A 19,414-nucleotide genomic window follows, 5' to 3' on the forward strand; every position below is an offset into this window, starting at 1 on the left:
CTGGTCCGGGAAGACTTCCAAAGAGCGATATTGCTGGAACTTCAAACTAATTGCTATTTCTGATCCAGTAATAATACTTCTAATGATGGGTGGCCATGAGCTGTTTGCTGTAGTGATTGTAAGAGACAGAAAGACTTCTTGTTTGTTTGTTTTACGCAGCGTACACACCACAGGATATAGTAGGAGGAATCCCAGATTCTGAATTACTGCTTCCAGAGTTGCTGAAGAAAGCTGGCTACATCAATAAGATCATTGGCAAATGGTAAACTTGTTTTAAGATCTCTTGCTTTGAGATTTCAGTACGTGTGTGTACGTATCATGAAAGAGCAGCAGGACAACCGGAAGCGCAGGAGAAAGCCTGTTTTGAAGTTCGGATGTCTGTCTTTTGAAATTTGTGGTGAATCTTCCCCCCTGCTGTGATCAATTTCCAAACTGAGTGTTACCATTACAAGTACATGCGTAGATCCATGCTTACATACAACGCCTGCAGCTCTTTGTGCTTTCATCCATGTACCACACCACTTACCTTTATCAGGAAGTGCCAAGATGTTTTCTGTTGGAACTTGCCTTCAGCACCTATGTGCTTTTTGTCTTTGGCTGGATGAGTGTATGGTACAAAAACAGAGATGCAGATGCTTGAGGACGAGTGGATTGATATCAGAGCTGTGCCGAAGTCTGTTCACCTGCTGTAGAAGATCAGGGTGGATAGGGAGGGACTTAATGAGGACAGCTGATACTACTGGGTGTTTTAAAAGAGCTAGAGGGCTGACCCAGTGCTCTCTGAACGTTGTCCTTTGGCTTTATTGACTTTCACGAGAGTACAATAAAATCTTTGCAGATCTTTTGCAATGTCTGCGAAGGATTGGGAAGGAAAAGCCTGAGAGGTATTCAGTTCAAACAAAGACAGAATTACCGGCGTAGGAATCAAAACTGGTTCATTTGTAACATTCGAAATTCAGATGTGCTCGTGGGCTGTAATGGCAACCCATGGTGTCTGGAGATCTCTGAACAGTTAATTCACAGTTTGGAACAGTGCTGTAATAAATAAATGTATAAATAGCAACTTCAAAACTACATAGACCCCCGACGAGTACTGCTCGGTTAACAGCGTAATTGTTAATGAAGAGACTTCAGATGGGATTAGTACCAGGGGGATACTGTTTAGGAAAGTAATGGGATACATTTTACTTAGCAGTTTTGCTAACAAGTTAGAGAAGAGTGAGACTGAATTGTGGTTGGATTCACCCGTGCTGCTGAAATTGGAAAGAAAGCAAACTAACCTAAGACAGTGAATTATTTATTACCACGAATCCAAACAGCAGAGTGGCCATGAAGAATCGGATCAGTGGGCTGAATGCAATAAGATGCAGTTCAGTGCTAATAAATGCAAATTCGTACACCCAGGGAAAAGAAATAAACAACGCAAATACAGATTGGTTCCAGGCAGTTATTTGGAAAACAGCAAATCTGGAAGGACCTGCAGCTGTTAGCAAGCAGCAGACTAAATATGAATGTGCAGTGCGCTATCATTACAGACCCAAGAACTGTTGTACCGGAGAGGACTGGGGAATGATACCGTACAGCAGGAGTCTCTGGCAGTTGTGAACATCACCTGCTTCCTAGAAAGATGTTTAAAAGAAAAAAAAAAAGGCAGAGTGCAATAGTTAAATTGGAGTCTCATCCTAGCTCCCTGTAGAATTTTAGGGCTTTTAGAGATCTTAAAGTTTTCTGGTAGAAGATTTTGTATCTGTTCAGCATCCCTTTTAAAAACATCTCAAGGTGACAGTGAGTTTTCTAGTTAAATTATACGTTTGCAAGTCAAGTATTTTCCGTGACTATTTTAGAATTTGTTGCATCTATTTTTTTTGTGTTGTAAAAGGGAGAGAACAATCTACCTTCTGTATCTCAGTAATTATTTGATACCTTTTTCATTTCTCTTCTTTTGCTTTGTAAGTTCTCTTAGGGCTTTCTTAGAAAATATTCTCTTATTCCCTGTTATTGTGGAAACAGCCTGGAATAGCTTTGTAGTATTGTGTATATAAATGAGGAAACGGGAGAGTCCTGTACTGGAGATTTGCAGTTTTAGTTACATCACCAAGATACGATCATAGCTGGAATGATGATTATTTTATGCTTTAACTCATTTTGGAATAGCTCAAAATGACATCATGGATCGCTTTAGTTCAGGTAATGCATTTTATGTCCCTTATGTTCAGAAAGCATGCAGACAGCGATAGCACAAAATGGACAGGTTGCAAATGCAGGCTTGTGAGTAGAATCTGCAATGATTAAATAAACACTTGGGCACGAAGGTCTCCTGGAGACTGAAAGGACAGGCATTCTTTATTTTCAAGACAGAGAATTTGCAGTTGAGAAGTTAGAGATTAGAAGGGAACTTCAGCTTGAAGTTAGGGATGGAGCGTTTTCAAGGGGCATAGATGAATGCAGCTGTCATCAGGAGTAGCTAAATATGCTTTAAGTTCACACGTGCGTGTAAAAAACTCGTTCTCATTTACATTCAGGTCTCTCTGTACCATTTTGGCAACGTAAAGACCCCATAAAGGGAATGCAAATACAATGGTATGTTTCATGAGTTTTGCTGTGTGTTTTTTACAGCTTAGTGGTATAAAAGTGACTTGTAGATCAGAATCCTCAACAAAACATTACGTGCATCTTTGCAATGGCTTTGAGCAGTGTAGTCCATCACTGCAGATCATCAAGACAGCATGAGAGAAGGCACCAATAGAAGCAAATAACAGAAAACAGACTGGACAGTAGGCTAAAATGGGATATATGTAAGCACTGGCGTGAGTCTGCATGGGTCCATTTGCAACAAGAAAGATCAAGACAATGCTCTGCAGCCATTTATTTAATTAAAATGCTTGAAGTTTTTCTTCTAGATTGTTTTCTTGCATGCCATTCTGATGAGATTACTGCACTGAAGCAAAAAATAGAACTTTAATTCATCTATTTCTTTTGTTCCTAGGCATCTGGGCCACAGGCCCCAGTTCCATCCCCTGAAGCATGGGTTTGATGAATGGTTTGGATCCCCAAATTGCCATTTTGGACCTTATGATAACAGAGCACTCCCCAATATCCCCGTGTATAGGGACTGGGAAATGATTGGCAGGTAATTCAGCTACTTGTCCGACAGTTGTTTTCAAAACCGTTATTTAGTTGCTGGTAACGTCATTTTCCGTGCTTTCCCTGCCGATGTTACTGTGTTGGAAGACAAGTACTAGTGTAGCAAACCAGTTTCAGTGAAAAAGCATTGGGAAAAACAGAAGCTGCTTCAGAATCAGGTAGAGTTCCAGGCTTGGTTGACCTCCAGGTGCTTCACCCCGAGCAGAGGACTTTTAGAGCATGATCTAAGATGCTTGCTCCTGAATGCCCCCTTTGCTGTGCAGTTCAGCAGTAAGCTGATGCAGAAAAGGTGCTTGTAAAAGCTCATGAAACATACGAACGGCTCTTCAGAGTCCATCGCAAAGCTGATTTAATCCATCGCTCTGCAACAACTACCTGCAGTGGGTACTTAGAGGAGGGGTATAAGAAAACAGGCGTGGAGTAGTCTTTCTTTTACATGGCTGTCCATCTTCCTGAAGCTGAAGGTTGTCTCCAGGTCTTCAAGTTTAATAGCCACTGGCTTAACGTCCATGAACTAATCTAAGGATGGTCATTTCCACTGGAGCCAAGACAGAAGGAAAGACCTTGCGGAAAAATGCACAAGGCAGATAGAAACAGGAGGGTATAGATTAACTGTCAGGAGGTCTGTGAATTTCACATCTAGGAGAGAAGGCGAGGAAAATACGAACTGAGGGCAGAAGAGGTTTGGAAGGCAATGCTAGCAGCAGACGGTACCAAAGCACTGTTGCCTGGGCAGTGCCTGCTGCTTCTCAGTTGTGATTGTGGCACTCAACTTTTTCAGTTAAAGCTGAGAAAATAAAGACCTGCTTCGACAGTATCGATGCTCCTCAAAGACTTGGTGTGGTAGTTGATTACTAAAGTTTATTCTAAACTCCTCCTAAGCTATTTTTTGCAGGAATCTTCCCTAGCTCTACCTGACCATCTAAAATGAAAGTTTTGGCTCATTTCAATAGTAAGTTAGATGTTTGATTCCGAGGTCTCATAGAAGTCTGAGTGCCAAGACCAACCTGCAAGTTGCACACAGACCATGTAGGGATTGCAGCTCCTCTAGAGTACCTCTCAGAGATGTTTGCTTATCCTTTTGCGCCCTAAAGGCTTCCTGTGATGATTTCATTCCACTACTTCTCTTGGAAACCGGTTCCATTCTGTACTGAAAGACTGCTTTATTCCTCCTCTGCCTGTTTTGTAGTAACCTTTTGTCTGTTTGCCTAATACTGCCTAATGCCTAGGCTTCAAGCGTGCAGTATGTACCATTCTTACCCATTTGGTCTTGTGCCTGGTGTCATCTTATTTCACGTACTGTTATTCTCACGAGGACTGCAGCCTGCCCTTCTTTGCATAATCGGTGTCTGAAGATGCTTCCAGCACAACGTTTTCAGGGCAGCCCAACTTCTGATTCCAGGGTTGCTCTATCTCACTGAAAGTTTTAGTGTTTGTCTGAAAATATTACTCACATATCAAACAACTCTCTATTCAAGGAGCAGTGCCTTATACCCATGTTCTAATAGCTTAATAGTGAAAAGCTAGTGGCTCAGGTTTGTCCAAATCTTGCAGTTGTCATTAATTCAGATCTGGCCATTTCACTGCTTTCTCCCATAAGAAAAAATAAGATGACATTCTTTTAAATATCTGAAGAGAATTGGCTTGTTATGTAAGTTGTTTTTACCCTTTTGCTAAGTAGCAGCAGTGCCTTGCTTGTATAAGTAATAGAGGCAGGGGCAGCCTTTTTGGTGTTGTATATTCCTTAAGTTTTATTCTTTTTTCTCTCTGATTCATTTTACCTTAAGATATTATGAAGATTTCAAAATCGATCTGAAGACAGGTGAAGCCAACTTGACTCAGATCTACCTACAGGTACCATTTATTTTAGTACTGGTTTCTAACCCACAGTGACTTCATGCTTTTTTTTTTTTTTTTTTGGAGAGACTTAGACGGCAGAGGATGATTCTGTTAAATTCATTTCTACTGTTGTTTACAGGAAGCTCTCAGTTTTATTAGCCGGCAGCAGGCCAGCCAGCAGCCATTCTTTTTATACTGGGCAATTGATGCTACCCACGCTCCTGTTTATGCCTCCAAACATTTCCTGGGCTCTAGTCAGAGAGGACTGTAAGTCTTGTTTTTGTGTGTTTTGGTGGTTTTTGTTTATTATTATTTATTTTTTTATTTATAATTAATATGCTGGAGAAATGGAAAATCTAGGCTGCATTCCTTAGATCCAACTGTATAGATCAGTTCTCAAAAGTATATGTGCGTGCTGAAGTACATGATGATATATATTAGTTAATGAGAACTTTGGTTTTTTAATATTTTTGCTATAATCTGAAATGAAGATCATGAGACTAAAATGGAGGGGGGAAATCTAAGCTCCTTTGCCAGTTGTGTGAGTAATGAAGTGCTGTATGTGGCATAGTTGAATTTTTGGAAGGCCTTTGTATGGTTTGTGCCTGTTTTAAAAACTTATAAATCAGAAGGGCAAGTAGAAAAGCATGCACGAAAAATGCACTTTACAGAAGGCAAGAGTAGCTCTGTAGTTACGGTGAGCCTTGCTTCTGAGAGTGTGATTTCAAACCAGCATCTGTAAGAAAAATGGTGTGATTCGCTTCAAGACAACGGCAAAGTGGTGTTGCCTATATTTGAGAACCTTACAGCTAAACTTTTATCCATTGCTGGTCTCTGTCCAAGAGTAGCTCCGATCTGAACACATGCTCACTCTTAGTATCCAGGAGAAGTTGCTCCATACAGGAAAGAGACACAGGTTTTGCAGTGACACTGGTAAATTTTATTACGGTACCTGATGCATACAAGAAGTATTTCCTTCTACAGGCCAGGTGTAAATTGTGCTCACTAAAAGCATTGTGGCTTATTGCAATACATTATGCTGCATCAGACTTTTCTTCTTTTGCTGCCTTTAATGTTTTACATCTACTTTTGCCTCAGATACGGGGATGCTGTACGGGAAATTGATGATAGCATTGGAAAAATCCTAAAACATCTTCAAAAGCTTGGTATCAGCGAGAACACTTTTGTGTTTTTCACCTCTGATAACGGGGCTGCGCTCATTTCAGCTCCTAAACAAGGTGAGTCTCAAATGAACGAACCTGGACTGGGGTTGTGAAATCCAGGTTTATATCTCCATGTCTGGGGGGGGGTGGGGGTGGGAAACACCTGTACCTGATTTTTGGTGTTTTTTGTTTTTCTTCCCTTATCCCCTGTGCAGTTAAGGAGAAGCCTCAAAGTTCAGAGTGCTCACGCTTAGAGTTAGTCTGATGTTAGGTCTATTATGTTCATTACTTCTCGTCACTGGTGGAGGAGGTATCCTTGGCTAAGTGGACTTTGGCCCAACCTGGCGTAGCTGTTCACCTGTGTGCATTTCCACTTTGTGCTCCTCGGTCAGGGGGTGAATATTCTTTAATTTATTTAGGCCCAGGCACAAAAACGTCTCAGGATTTTTATTCTCCAGCTGCCGGGTGCATATCTGAACTTTCTGAGTAATTACAGACAGTCTGAGTCCCTCCCTCTTTAGGTCTCCTGAAAAGTTATCAGGAAGAAAAAGTATTTTTATTGTTACTTCTCACGTTTTCCTTTGTTTAAATGATTTTTTTTTTCTCTGAGTCATTGCAAATTGATTTTATAACCCACTCTCTTCTCTTTGGAGGCAGGCTGTCTAGTGGTTATTAGACCACAGAGCAGAGAGTATCCTGAGTTCTGATTTCAGCTGAGCCACTGTGTTTGACTTTGTGTGACCTGGAGTCAGTCGTAGGACTTCCCTGTATGCTCTTCAGTAAGCTCAGCTGTGAGAGTGGGTTAAAAACACCCATATTCCTGCAAAACACTTGCTGTCTCTGAGAGGGAACATTCAGGGAATGTACGACTTATTTTTTTCATTCTCGTATCTGCATCTCATACTGGTCTGGTACTATAAAAGGTTATGAAAAAAAAAATACTATTTCTTCCTGAAAGTGTCAGATTTCTTATAGTCACAAACAGCAGTTAACATCCATAAAGGGAAGGAAAATGTCTCAGTCTTTTCTATTTGATTGTTTTATTTTGTCTTTGTTCAGCTGATAGCAAGTTGTGTTTAATTGTCAAGTTTCTCTCTGCGCTGAAAAGACACTCCTAAAATTCATCGTAAAGGAATATTTAAAGAAAACAGCTCTGGACATCTTATTTGAAGAAGGATTCGTGCAGAAATGAAAATTCATTTAAAGCTAGCTTAAAAATTTTGTAGTTGACAGTGTCCCCTTGAAATACGTTGTTGACATATCGTGGGTTTTATGGCTTCTTTTCCTTCTCTAGGAGGAAGCAATGGTCGTTTTCTCTGTGGCAAACAAACCACCTTTGAAGGTGGCATGAGAGAGCCAGCTATTGCTTGGTGGCCTGGACATATTCCTGCAGGAGGAGTGAGTATCTGCTTTTAACGATTCTGATGAGCCTTAAGTGAACTGAAATGAACGGAAAGGTTCTTGCTGGATTCGGTGGGCTTTGGATCTGACTTTTAACATGTCAGTCCAGCCACTTGCCTAAATAAGGAGCTGAATGCTACCCCTCGAGAACAATGCCATTCCTGTTCATTATCGCAAATTTGCATCTAGAGTGTCTATGATCAACACTTCTGTGAATACCACACGGCCTGGTCTTTTTGTCTTCGTGGTCTAAACCCTTTACTCTTCTGGACCGCGGTATTTTTAGCGGGTTACGTAGCTGAACAAATAGAAGTATAAACACAGATGTGTGTCCCAGTGTAGAGCACGCGCATGGTGAAAATGCACGCTTTGTGCTTTGAAGTATCAAGTGATTTGACTCTTGCAGCTCTTGCTTTGGTGTTCGATAAAAGTTCCTCTTGGGGAGATCTAGATACCAGAATATTGCTCTTTCCTGCCTGTACACAAACTCAGATATGATCACTTCAAAATAATCCTCTGGTGGTACTACCAGCCTCTCTCGTCCCAGTTCTCATTAAAGAAAGATGCAATCAATTCTTCTGCAGGGAGGGTTCATAGTAAATAATACAGATTCCCTCCCCTTTGTGAGCACCTCTCATCCCCGAAGAATGTGATACTTCATTAACTGGGCACTGTGCTCAAGACTGCAAACTATTCATAAATAAAACATTTATTTTTCTGAGTTGCATTCCTTTTCAGTGGTTTAATTGAGTCAGGATAATAATTTATCATTTGCATTTAGGAGAATACCATCAGATATCTTAGATCTGCAGCTGAGGGTACAAGGGTAGTTTGGTTTCATGGCTTTTTAGAGTTCACAAAACCTACTAGGGATATTTTATTATTTTTTTAATTTGAAATGAAAACAGTCTTTTTGTTTAAATTTAAACATTTCCATAAAGTCTTTACAAGCCAAGTACAACAGCCTTGGGCTAGCGTATGAGAACATGAAACTGAAGCCGACTGTTTTGTTTTCCATGTCCAAACTGAATAATGTGCTAAAAGTAAACATGCATTATAAATGAGGACAAGTAAATACCAAATTTTAAAATTCTTTCCATTGTAGTAACTCTAATGGTAATTAGGAACATGAGTAGAGAAATCTGTTCATTTTCGGACTGTAACTTGCTGGTACCACTCTTACAGGTAGTCTTTTGCATGTAGCCAGAGTGTAGCAGATGAAGCTTTGTGTGGTGAGAAACCTTCCCGGTAGCTTGGTGTGATGCATGGCTTCCTGCTTGAGGTTACAGTTGAAGCTGCTTTCTGAATTTCTGTGAACAGTCATTTCTGTGCAGTTAACGTGCCTGCATACGCAGAGGGACTGACCAGGGCTGTGCTCTGACAAACACATGCATGCTCAGCAGGCTGGAGAGCGTGCGTAAGGCTTATGGGGCACGTACGCGCCTGAGAATCCCCTCCTGCACCACCGTTGGTATCATCTTTGGCACTTAAGCATGTGCTTAACTCCAAATTCTTCCTATCCCGGGCTCCAGTTTGTGCCTGCCAAGTGCCTGCGTGTGCAGGTGTTCGGATCCCAGGTGTCCTCTTGGACTTCACTCAGGTACCCTGGGAAGCCTGTTCTGAACCGTGTCCCTGGGATGCGCTGCTTTGCTCCGAGTTGAACCCCCCAGTGTGATGCTCCTGATAAGAAAATATGTAATAGCTACTTATATGTCTTTTCTGCTTGTATTCTTGCTGTCGAGGCTCCGGCAGTGATACCCACAGCAGCACTGACTGCAGGTGAGAGGTATGGCATTGCTTCTGTGAAATAGAGTTTATGCTTCTCTAGCATGTAGGGTGTCTGTGGTTGCCGCTTCTTAATGTCCTCTTTGGACCTAGTAAGTGAAGAGATGTTTGCTAGTACATTTCTGGCTTCTTTTTTATATCTTACAGAGTCTGTAGCTTCAATATCTTCTTGACTGCAAGTTAAAACTAGTCTGTCTAAGCGGTGTGTAGTCCAAGTAGGTGTAAAACATGGAAAAAGTGCTTCAAAGTGCCTCGTTGCTTTTTCTTCTCGAAAGAGTTGATGGAAAAAAAGGGTTGGGTGCCCCGAACCGGGCTGGAAGCACAGAGCTTCTCAGCAGTGCCAGATGCAAAGCTTGAAGGGTCAGCTCATCCGTCCTGCGCTGGGGTTGCTCCCGCTGAGTGGCTGCTCCATTCCAGCCATGGGGGTTTTGGAGCCACGGAGGTTTTGGAGAGCAGGCAGTGGGCCAGCCGCCATTTCAGCTGGCACAGTTGCAGCCAGAAAAAGAGAATTTTGAGGCCAGTGAAATCCAGTTATTGGCTGGAAGGCTCATCCCGCTGATGGGACCTGGCAGCCTGTTAATAATCTTATCGATATATATATATATATGTTTTGTTTGGTTGCTGTTAAAGGGTACGTGAGTTTATTTGAAGGAAGGAGCGCCTTTTTGCGTAAACAAAAGAAGTCAGGTGACAGGGCTGTGAGCATTTGACAGAATATCGATAGAGGGGAGGGTAATTGGTGCAGTCGGCTGACTTGCAGTTATTTTGGGGAGAGGGATGCCTCGGGAGTCTGTGTTGCTCTTGGCATCAACATTGAGTTAATTCTGGTCCCCCATCAGGAATATTTATTCACACACAAACAGCCTTTCTGCAGTTTCTTCCTCAGCTATGTTTTCCAGGTGAATTCACAACAAATCAGCATTTCAGCATTCCCCACATCACATCTGCCTTCTGGAAGGATCCAGCTGGAAAAAAAAAATCATATTCTGTTGGTATTTGAATCCTCCTCCTCCTCTCTTCCCTCGCCCTCCTCCCCTTCCTCTCTCGTGCCTGCTTCCTGAAGGAGAAAAGAACATATCAACCCAAAGACAGCATTGCAACCTTTTCTTCGCTATCTCCCATGGGGCGCAAATTGAAATTGAATTAGACAGGGATATCAGGTCTGCTCGCTGTGATAACTGTAAAAGGATTTTATTTAAAAACACCCTGACATTTGTTCACCCAGTTTCAAATATTTAGCTTTCCTCCTTTCCATTCCTGGCGGGGGCGACTTTATTAATTGTCGCCTTTGATTCAGAGTTAAAGCTTGAAAGCACTGATAACAGCAGTGGTGACTATTTCTTCTAGCAACGTGGCCCACAGCAAAAGGATTTCATTTTCTTAAAGACGTTATGTGTATACCGAGGGTTTATTAAAAAGAAGGGGGGGAAGGAGGGGGAAAAATCCGTTCTTACGTGCGTAATACCGGCTGTTTCTCACTGATACGAGCAATATCTGATCTCACTCTTTTTTATATACATATTATTTATTTTCTCTGGGCTGTTGCCCTCTCTGGATTTTATTTTATTTTTTTTAAAAAGAAAAAGGAGGAAAAAAAGGGAAAGGCAACTAGAATGAAAGAGCACTGTTGACAGGAGAAAATGGTAATTTTTTTATTTTTCTCTGAAAATACTTCAAAGTTTTATATAAATATTAACCTTTTTTCCCCACCCATTCTTCAGCGTGGTGCTGCAGAGCACAGATAAATCCAAGTGGCTGTGGCATGGGCATTTAATTTCCTTAAGAAGTTTTCTCTGCTTCATGGAAAAATGTTGTCTGAGACCAGAAACGTAATTGGATGATTAAAGAGAGTCATCTACATCTGGTTATGGTTAATAAGGGCCAGTACAAGAAGACTGGGGTGGCCCCACAGGATTGTCACAGCGCGATATATAAATTAGGTGATATTAGAGGCACGAGTCTCAGGTCAGTGATTGCCTCTCGCGGCTTGTTATCAAAAGGTTGGGGCGAGGGAATGGGGTGACAACAAGAAAAGTGACTTTGGGATTTGCCGTATAAATTGCGAGAGGCCTAATTACAAAAAGTCTCGGACACCAGCCTGCCTGTGCCTGACGTGGCAGGAACCAGGGAGCAGGCGTGTGCCGGATCTGCTCCTTATTAGACTCCGAGCTCTGCATATGGTGCTCTGCTGACCCCACAGCTCTCCGAAGATGTGCTTGGGGGAAATTAGCCAGCAGATGAGCCTACGAGGGACTGAGCATCTTTGCTGAGACCCTGAGCCCTTTGACTTCAGACAGAGAGAAGCGTTCCCAGCACCAGTGGCTCCTGAAGCTGTCCTGCTCTGGAAGGAGCGAGCTGATGGGTTTTTTGAACCAGTATGCACTGATTTTTAGGATTTCATTCTCTTCTGAGCATGTGCCTGACACCAGAGAGGAGCTTGTGTAAGGAGACGGTGCTAGGAGCACGCAGCAGTGGTGTCTGTGTCCCGTAGATGATCCAGCCAGCTTTGGTTCTTCCCCGCGGTCTGTGTTTGCCAAATGGCCTCAGGGACAGCAAGAAGCAGGGTTACCCCACTGGAGGGCTCGGTTCTGTTTCTTCTTCCACAGCTGTAAATCAGGAGATCCCAATCCTCTTCTGCACATGCAGAGAGGGAACTCCATGTGTACATCTGCTTCTTGTGAGGGATCTGTGGGCTCGTCTCTGTTCATCGCTGCCTTTCAGGCTGCCTGATGCAGCAAGGTCCATGAACGAGGCTTAACTTCTAATGCCCAAGACCTTCCCCAAGACTATTGATCGGGGTCCACTGATCCAATTGCCTTCCTGGGCAAGGCTTTTCGTGGTCAGGGCTTCCTCTTGAGCTTAGAGCTTTGCACTTTGATTGCTTCGTAAGAGTTGTGAAAGCATTCTTACATGCAGCTTTAATATTGTGTGTTCCTGCCAACACTTTTTGATGAATGAAAGCCATTACAGTTTGAAATTGCTGTAATCAAGTAATGTGATATTGTAATGTTAAACTTGTAATCAGTTCCCTGCATGTTGCTTTCTCCAGGTTTTTTTTAACTTGCTAATTCTTCCTTTAAATGTTCATTTTGTTCAGCCCAGCCCCTTAATGAAAGGCTTAGTATCCCAGCAAAAATAGCATTTTCCCTTTTATTTTTATTTATTTTTTTTCTCTAGAGGAAGGGAACCAGCATCTGGCCAATGCTCATTTATCATGTTATCAGTTGTTATCATTTTCTAATAATTAGTATCAGCCTCCAGGCTGGGGGTCTGTTTGTGACTAGAAAGAGGATTCAGAGATAAAAAGACTTTGATAGTCTCAGCGTCGTAATGTTCACACTGACATTAGCGAGGCTGCTGGTAGGACTTGGGTTTCACTCAGAATGTGCTTCTGAACTTACAGATGTGAGCTCGTATCAGATGGCTTCTTGTCTCTGAACAAGTGGTGTGGCTGAAAAGGCTCTTTTCATGTCACATCTTGTGCTGGTGCATCCTGGTGCTAAACATGCTTGCTCTTGCTCTTGATTTGAATGTATCTGCTTCCATTTACTGTGTCGCTGGCTAATTAAACATTCTACTACAGATAACTGTAGCATACCCCAAGGAGGATGGGAGCAAAGCTTCAGAAAGAATCAGAAGAGAGTTTTAAGTTTTTAAAATATAAATAAAACCAGAGAGATAAGTATGGCTTCCAATTAAAGCAAAAACAAACAAGAAAACAACAACAACAAAAATCTTTGTAAATCTCCTTTGGAGCCAAAACCAGATGTTTTTCTCCCTTATTAAAATATATACTAAAAATACCACAACTTTATAGTTCTTGAATTGTTGGAAATGGTTTGCAGATGAAGTCATTGGGCTCTTTTGTTATTATCCATCTATCCTTGTGCTTTCTGCAAACCCTCTCAGGGTATTTTGGACTACAGAGATGATCTGGTGAGGGAACAAATCAAGGACTTTTTTTTTTCTTTTTTCCTTGTTTTAAATGTTGATTTTTCAATTCACAAGTGACTCAGAATTTGCTCAATGAGGTTGAACTCTGCAAAAAGATGCTCTTGTAGGTGGCTACATGGAGAGAAGTGAGAAGAAAGAGAAAAACGAAACAAAATGCAAATGCTTTTTGGAAATGAAGAAATATTAATCATCTCCTTTCGTTTTTATTTTAATGTGAGGTTTGCTGGTGACTGCAGGACTGCAGAGGGAGGTATTCTTAAAAGATGCTTAGCAGAGAAGGCGGATCAGGAAGCAATACTTCTTCAGAGGAAACCAGCCTCTCTCATTATAGCTTTTACTGAAGGTCTTTTCGCAAAAAGCGTCTCTGTTGATGTTTCAGGTCAGTCATCAGCTAGGCAACGTGATGGATCTCTTCACTACCAGCCTCTCCCTGGCGGGTCTGCAGCCTCCGAGTGACAGACAGATTGACGGCATCGACCTTTTACCTGCCATCTTGCAGGGCAAGCTAATTGACAGGTTAGTTACGAGCCCAGAGCTACGACCCTTGCTCTTAACTGAAGTGGTGCCAAAACTTGGATTATTTTTTAAATAAATTTACAGAAATATTTAATAAACTGAGCTGACACATATTTGCTCCTACTCAGTGAAGTGAGGTAGCACCAGAGATTTCCACTGTGAATTAATCCTCTGCTGGAGCAAGCGGAGGTGACATTTCCTGACACGCAGCGTATGCCATACAGTGGAGTCTGGGGACAGATGCAAATGTCAGGGGGTTAGCAGGGATCCCTGAAACAGCGTATGGCAACAAGAGAGATAAGTCTGGGAACTGTAGCCTGGGTAGGGGCAAAGACATCATTTTTAATACTGGAAAAACATCCAAGAGTATGCCAGCTCTTTGCAGAATATAGTTCCGGCTTGAGAGAGGTTGAAGTTAAAAGCTGGGCTGCTGCAGGTGAGCCAGAAGCCCACCTCTTCCCGAGGTCCTGGTTCTTTGGTTGCTTTTAGAATCAGAGAATCATTCAGGTTGGAAAAGATCTCTAAGGATATGTTTGGATTAAAGACCTGGGATCTTTATGAGCATGGAGGAGTACTGTCAGCAGTTGGGTAGAGGCGCTAAGATTTGACAGCAAATATCCTCGATGCCCTCTTTGAAAGGTTTGGAGGTCAAGAGAAAGCTTTTAGTTCTGATTTTGGTAAGAAATTTGGCACCCTGGAAATCTGAGTACAAACATATTCTTAGTCTGTGACACAACAAGAAAACATACACATGCAAAACATATTTTAATTCTTTTCTTTGTTAGGTGTGAGCCTTTGTTCCATAAAACTCCTTTTTGTCTGTTAAAGCAAGAAATGTGTGCCAGTTACCTGAGAGTTCATCCAGTGGCTGATAGGAGGTGTTGCATGTTCCTCAAACGCAGCCTGTCACCATCTTTACATCTGAAAGTCTGTGGAGCTGCTTCTTTCTCATGAAAGAGAATTTCATTGCAGCCACCAATCTCTTGCAGCAGTGCTATTTGTGTTACGGTAATAGTCACTCAAGGGCATGATAGCTTGCTTTTTATTTTTTTTCCCCAGACCTGAATGGGAGGTCACAGTTCCAAGAGCCTCCAAAACTTTGCAGAGGATGCAGTTGTAGTGTTGTGGGTTTTCTTAAGTTTTAAAAGGATAAAGCAATCAAGGAAAAATAAGTTGGTAACAACAGAGTTTTGAGTATAAGGTGTAAGCCTCTTTCAAAGATGTTTTTTTTTTTTTTAAATGCAAACCTAACCCGCACACCTTCAATCGCATGGGTACATGCAGCTTGTCACATAATCAGTATTTATGGCAACGAAAAAGGAGACTGTGTTTTCAAGTGTGGCGTATTTGTTTGGGCACTTTATTTTGTTAGTGGAACTGGTTTAGATCGGGTTCTGCATTTTATCACGTATCTCAAGCTGCCTGTATTTCACAGGCATTTGGGGTGCGTTAGGATGCAGGACTGGGCACTGCGAGCAACAGCATTTCCCCTTTGTTCAGGAGCAGTTCCTGCTGACAAAGGACAAAGGCTCATTTTTTGTACACGGAACCTTCAGGGGAGGCTACAATTTTACAATAGAAGAGATCTAAGGCCACTCCTGTCATTCAGACATGGAGATTTTAATCTTATCTTGTGTATAGGGACTTTTTTTTCAAGGTGGCATCACTAGAGAGTAGTTTTTGTCTAGTGCCACCTGAATCAAAGACAAAGATGTACGCCCTTACCACCGTGATAAGCAACTTTGTGGTCTCATCCTGTCAGCAGCCTGAAACAGCTGGAGAGAGCGATGTCTGATGTCCTTGCGTGATGAGCTGCAGCAACAAATCAAACCTCTCTCCTGCAGATCGGCCATTTCCGTAAAATTTTTTACTGTCCCCTCAAAAAAATGAGAGCACGTTATCAGGAAACCCAATGAGTGTGGTGCTGGGATGCCCAGGTAGTGCCCGTACTTGGGTGCAGACGGTGCTCCGCATGGGGGATCTGTAATCAGGAGAACCTTAGGGAAGAATTTGCAGATTTCAGTGGTGCGTTTAGGTGATGCAAAGGGAGGTTCTGGGAAAGCAAACGGACAGGAGTTAAGTGTGGCTGGTTGCCAGTTTTTTTCACATGGAATTTTTCTGAGATGACATCCAGAGCAGGTCAGCAGCCGGTGTCCTCCCCAGCCATCCTGTCTCTCTGACAGGAACGGCATCTATCTTGGTGTTGCCATAAAGAGGAGTCTAAGCATCGCATATTCTGTGAATCCTTATTTTTTTTCTCTCTCTGGCAGACGCACGCCACTTCTGAGACATTTGGTGTTTAAATCGGCGTGCTCTATAGGAAATAACAGGGTCTGATAGTTCAAGGATTAACAATCACTGGCAGCCAAGCTGTATAATGTTTCATTCTTGCGCCATGTGAGCTCTCAACTTGATGAACACTTTAAGAAATGTTAATTGAAAACCTTGCAGTGGAGACTATTAGGAGGCAGCCTGTTTCTGACTGATAGCTGGATCGGAAGTCAGACGCCATTAAAGTGTTTGTCTCCCTTATCAGCAAGGCTGCGGCGGCAGCTGCCCAGGCCCGGCATGTTGGTGTTTCTCATGCAGTTCTGCTCTCCCTTGCAGGCCCATATTCTATTATCGTGGCAACGAGATGATGGCCGTGAGAGTCGGGCTTTACAAGGCTCACTACTGGACCTGGAGCAACTCCTGGGAGGAGTACAGCAAGGTAACAGGACGCTAACCCGCACCCGTGTCTCGTTCCTTCTCCCCTTCCCTGGTCATTCTCCTGGGGGCAATAACCATTTACAGAGGAGTTTTAAATGGGGGAACGTCACAGAGCTCTTGCAAACCAGCCTTTTATTCACAGCCTCTTAAGAGCTATCAGATCTAACGGTACTGGTGTCACCAGCACCCCTGTACTGAAGTCAGAGACAAACAGAGAAAATGAGTAAAGTCTTAAGTTGTTTTATGTGGCGCTCCCTTTAAGCAGCAGTTAAATTTCCTTAATGTTAAGCTTCTTTCCCTGCTGAAGTCTGAACTTTCACGTGTATCCTTACAAAGTCTGGAAGCAAATTGATCGTGTACCTTGCAATATCTGGTGAAAAAGACGGAGTGTTCCCTGAACTATATAAATGGAGTAGGGATGTGATTTGTGGTTTGGTTTAATTTTGTTTGTTTGTTTTGGTGTTTGTTTGGTTTTGTTCCTTTTTCCTAAATGGGAAAAGGAAAGCTGTAGGGACCATGCAGTGGAAAGAACATCAGTCACTGAAAACAGTAGAGTACATATGTTTAATCTATTACCAGCAGTTTTTGCAAGCCCATATCACTCTGGAAGATGTTTTATATTTTGTTTGCCAAGTAGGCACTGCTTTTGTAATTTCCTCGCTGATCTTCTCACAATTAGATGGTAAGCGCTGTTATTTTTCTTCTTTTGTGTCTTTCTTGCCTCAGACTTGGGTACTAAACTCTGGGGCATTTCTTGAATGGTAGGTTCACACATGTGCCTTGCTGATTATACCGTTAGACATGAACTAAATGTATTACGACACAGCTCTCAGCAATTTTGACAGCAGGCTGGTATTGGGGAGGGATTGTTTGTATGATTTATGTCTTTCTGTTTTTTAACTTACGGTGGCTCCTCAAGGCATCGCAGGTGCAGAAATAAGTGCTGATGACATTTGTAGATGTAAAAGTGCGTGGTTTCTTTCATTGGGAAGTCCTGGAGGTAGAAGGAAGCATCAGCTCCGAGGGAATCATTTACACTCAGGGCTGTAAATGTGTGTGTTTGTCTTTTTAGGGCTGTATTGCTCTGGGAGTCAAAGTTTCTGTTTTACATGGAGTAGGGAGGAAAGCTGACTCAAAATGCGTTGCACGCTCTGTGTCAATGTTAATACTGCACGGATAAAATGAGCTAATGTATTTGTCTAGGTTTGTACGTGAGCAAAGCCCATATGTCATATGTGGCACAGTGTGGAGGATTTTCCTGGGTGAGAGAGACTGGGAGCTTCTGTGTCCGTGTGTATAGGTGTAGGAATGGGCTCAGGCGTGCTTTTCCCATGTGCCTGGAAGATAACGTCACACATGACTAATTGCTTTCTGTTGTAACATATGCATATACACACACCTACACACCTAGTTTGGAAATAAATATCTGCATTGATCTAAGCGTATTTGTAGATGTCTGAGTATGTGTGTGGCTGTGATAATGGGGACGGGTTACTCATTTCAAAAGCTCTCGTACTGCGAGAAATGGCAGTTGTGCAATTAAGGAATATTTATTTCTTTCTGAGTCTTTGTTTAACTGCTGTCTGATAAAAGTCAGCAATTATACTGTACATCAGAGAGATGATTAAAAATTCACTTGCTTTCCTGCAGCTTGTATCGCATGTGGTTGGTGCGGGTAAAATTGGAGCACATTAGTGGACAGACTAGCCATTAACAACACGCAGAGGAAGCTGAGGCTGAAATTTGTTCCAATTCTCCTCATGTCCTCAAGCCATTAATTACAAGCCTTGCAAGTTTAAAAATAGAAATAAATCAGAATGCAGAGCAGTTCCGCAGTTCTGAGCCTTGTTTGAGGAGTTTTGTACTCTCACCTTACGGTATGGTTGCCTCTCTCAGTGCCTTGTGTTCTCAGCTGTTTTGATACTGGACTAAATTATTCTGCCAGAATCAAAAAGGCTGATTTGTTTGCTAATTTCATTTGAACAGTGGGTTTCAATACATGCGTGTGTGGCATTAGAATTTCTGCCTGTCGTCAGGTTTGCTGTTCGATAAATTTGATTTGCCATCCCATTAGAACTCCAGCTAATGAGGCCTTGTTAGTTGCGTGATCTTCACGGGTGCTTACCTCGGTGTGAATCCGTTTTAAAGATTTATTAAACTTTCAAATGTAAAATTCTTTCTGTCCGAAGGGTCCCAACTCAGAGCTGGAATAAATAGCTGTATCTGGTTGGCATGTCATTCATTTGGAAGAGGGCTGGAGTTGGCCAGATATGTCAAAACAGCTGTCTGCAGTTTTTTAAAGGTTTGTTTTATGGGTAGTTGAGTATCTAATTATTTTGACAGATACGTTGCACGTTTTAGCCAAACCTCCTTTTGCTTTCAAATTCCGTTGTTAATTGGCAGTGCGGGAAATCGGTGATTGATACAGAAATCTTGCACCGGTTTTAATCCGTGCGTTGTGCATTTTTGTGTGACTTTTAGATGAGATTATACCATGAAAGCATCCAGAATCACATTTTCATGTTGATATTGGAAAATGTGAAATTGTTGCATGCCCTGGGTCTGAGCACAGTCATGTCAGTTTAGGACTACCAGGCCTTTCAGGATTAACTAGAAAGAATGTGTGCAACGTTGGCCTCTAACCTGGAAAGCAATGCACTTGAATGTGGTATAAGTTAGTTAAGTAATAAAGCATGTATGTACAAATAAAAAATCTAACAGAGAGAAGCCGCTTACAGAAAGCAAAGCCTTGGAAAGCATAACAGGCGTGTGAATACTTCTCTCTATATGGCACTTGGAATATTTACACTGGAAAGGTCCCACATGAGAAGTGCTCAGGCTTATGGTCGTCCTAGACTCCCATGACATTAGTATGCCCTTACTGGTCCGCGTCCCCTGCCTTA

At 42.2% G+C, this 19,414-nt stretch overlaps 1 protein-coding gene across 2 annotated transcripts in view; it reads left to right on the forward strand.

Annotated features, from left to right (window-relative positions):
- Nucleotides 1-19,414, forward strand: part of GALNS (galactosamine (N-acetyl)-6-sulfatase) — a 54,057-nt gene that overhangs the window by 5,723 nt on the left and 28,920 nt on the right. For both annotated transcript variants that reach the window (XR_005823830.1, XM_040571636.1), the window contains exons 4-11: nucleotides 160-262; nucleotides 2,987-3,130; nucleotides 4,932-4,998; nucleotides 5,123-5,250; nucleotides 6,082-6,221; nucleotides 7,441-7,544; nucleotides 13,666-13,802; nucleotides 16,410-16,512. Coding sequence is in view for 1 of the 2 variants with exons in the window: in XM_040571636.1 (XP_040427570.1) it covers nucleotides 160-262; nucleotides 2,987-3,130; nucleotides 4,932-4,998; nucleotides 5,123-5,250; nucleotides 6,082-6,221; nucleotides 7,441-7,544; nucleotides 13,666-13,802; nucleotides 16,410-16,512 (926 nt within the window). In the remaining variant the exon portion in view is untranslated. The remainder of the gene's footprint in view (nucleotides 1-159; nucleotides 263-2,986; nucleotides 3,131-4,931; nucleotides 4,999-5,122; nucleotides 5,251-6,081; nucleotides 6,222-7,440; nucleotides 7,545-13,665; nucleotides 13,803-16,409; nucleotides 16,513-19,414) is intronic.

This window comes from Cygnus olor, chromosome 12, assembly GCF_009769625.2.
Source record: "Cygnus olor isolate bCygOlo1 chromosome 12, bCygOlo1.pri.v2, whole genome shotgun sequence".
Lineage (NCBI taxonomy): Eukaryota > Metazoa > Chordata > Aves > Anseriformes > Anatidae > Cygnus > Cygnus olor.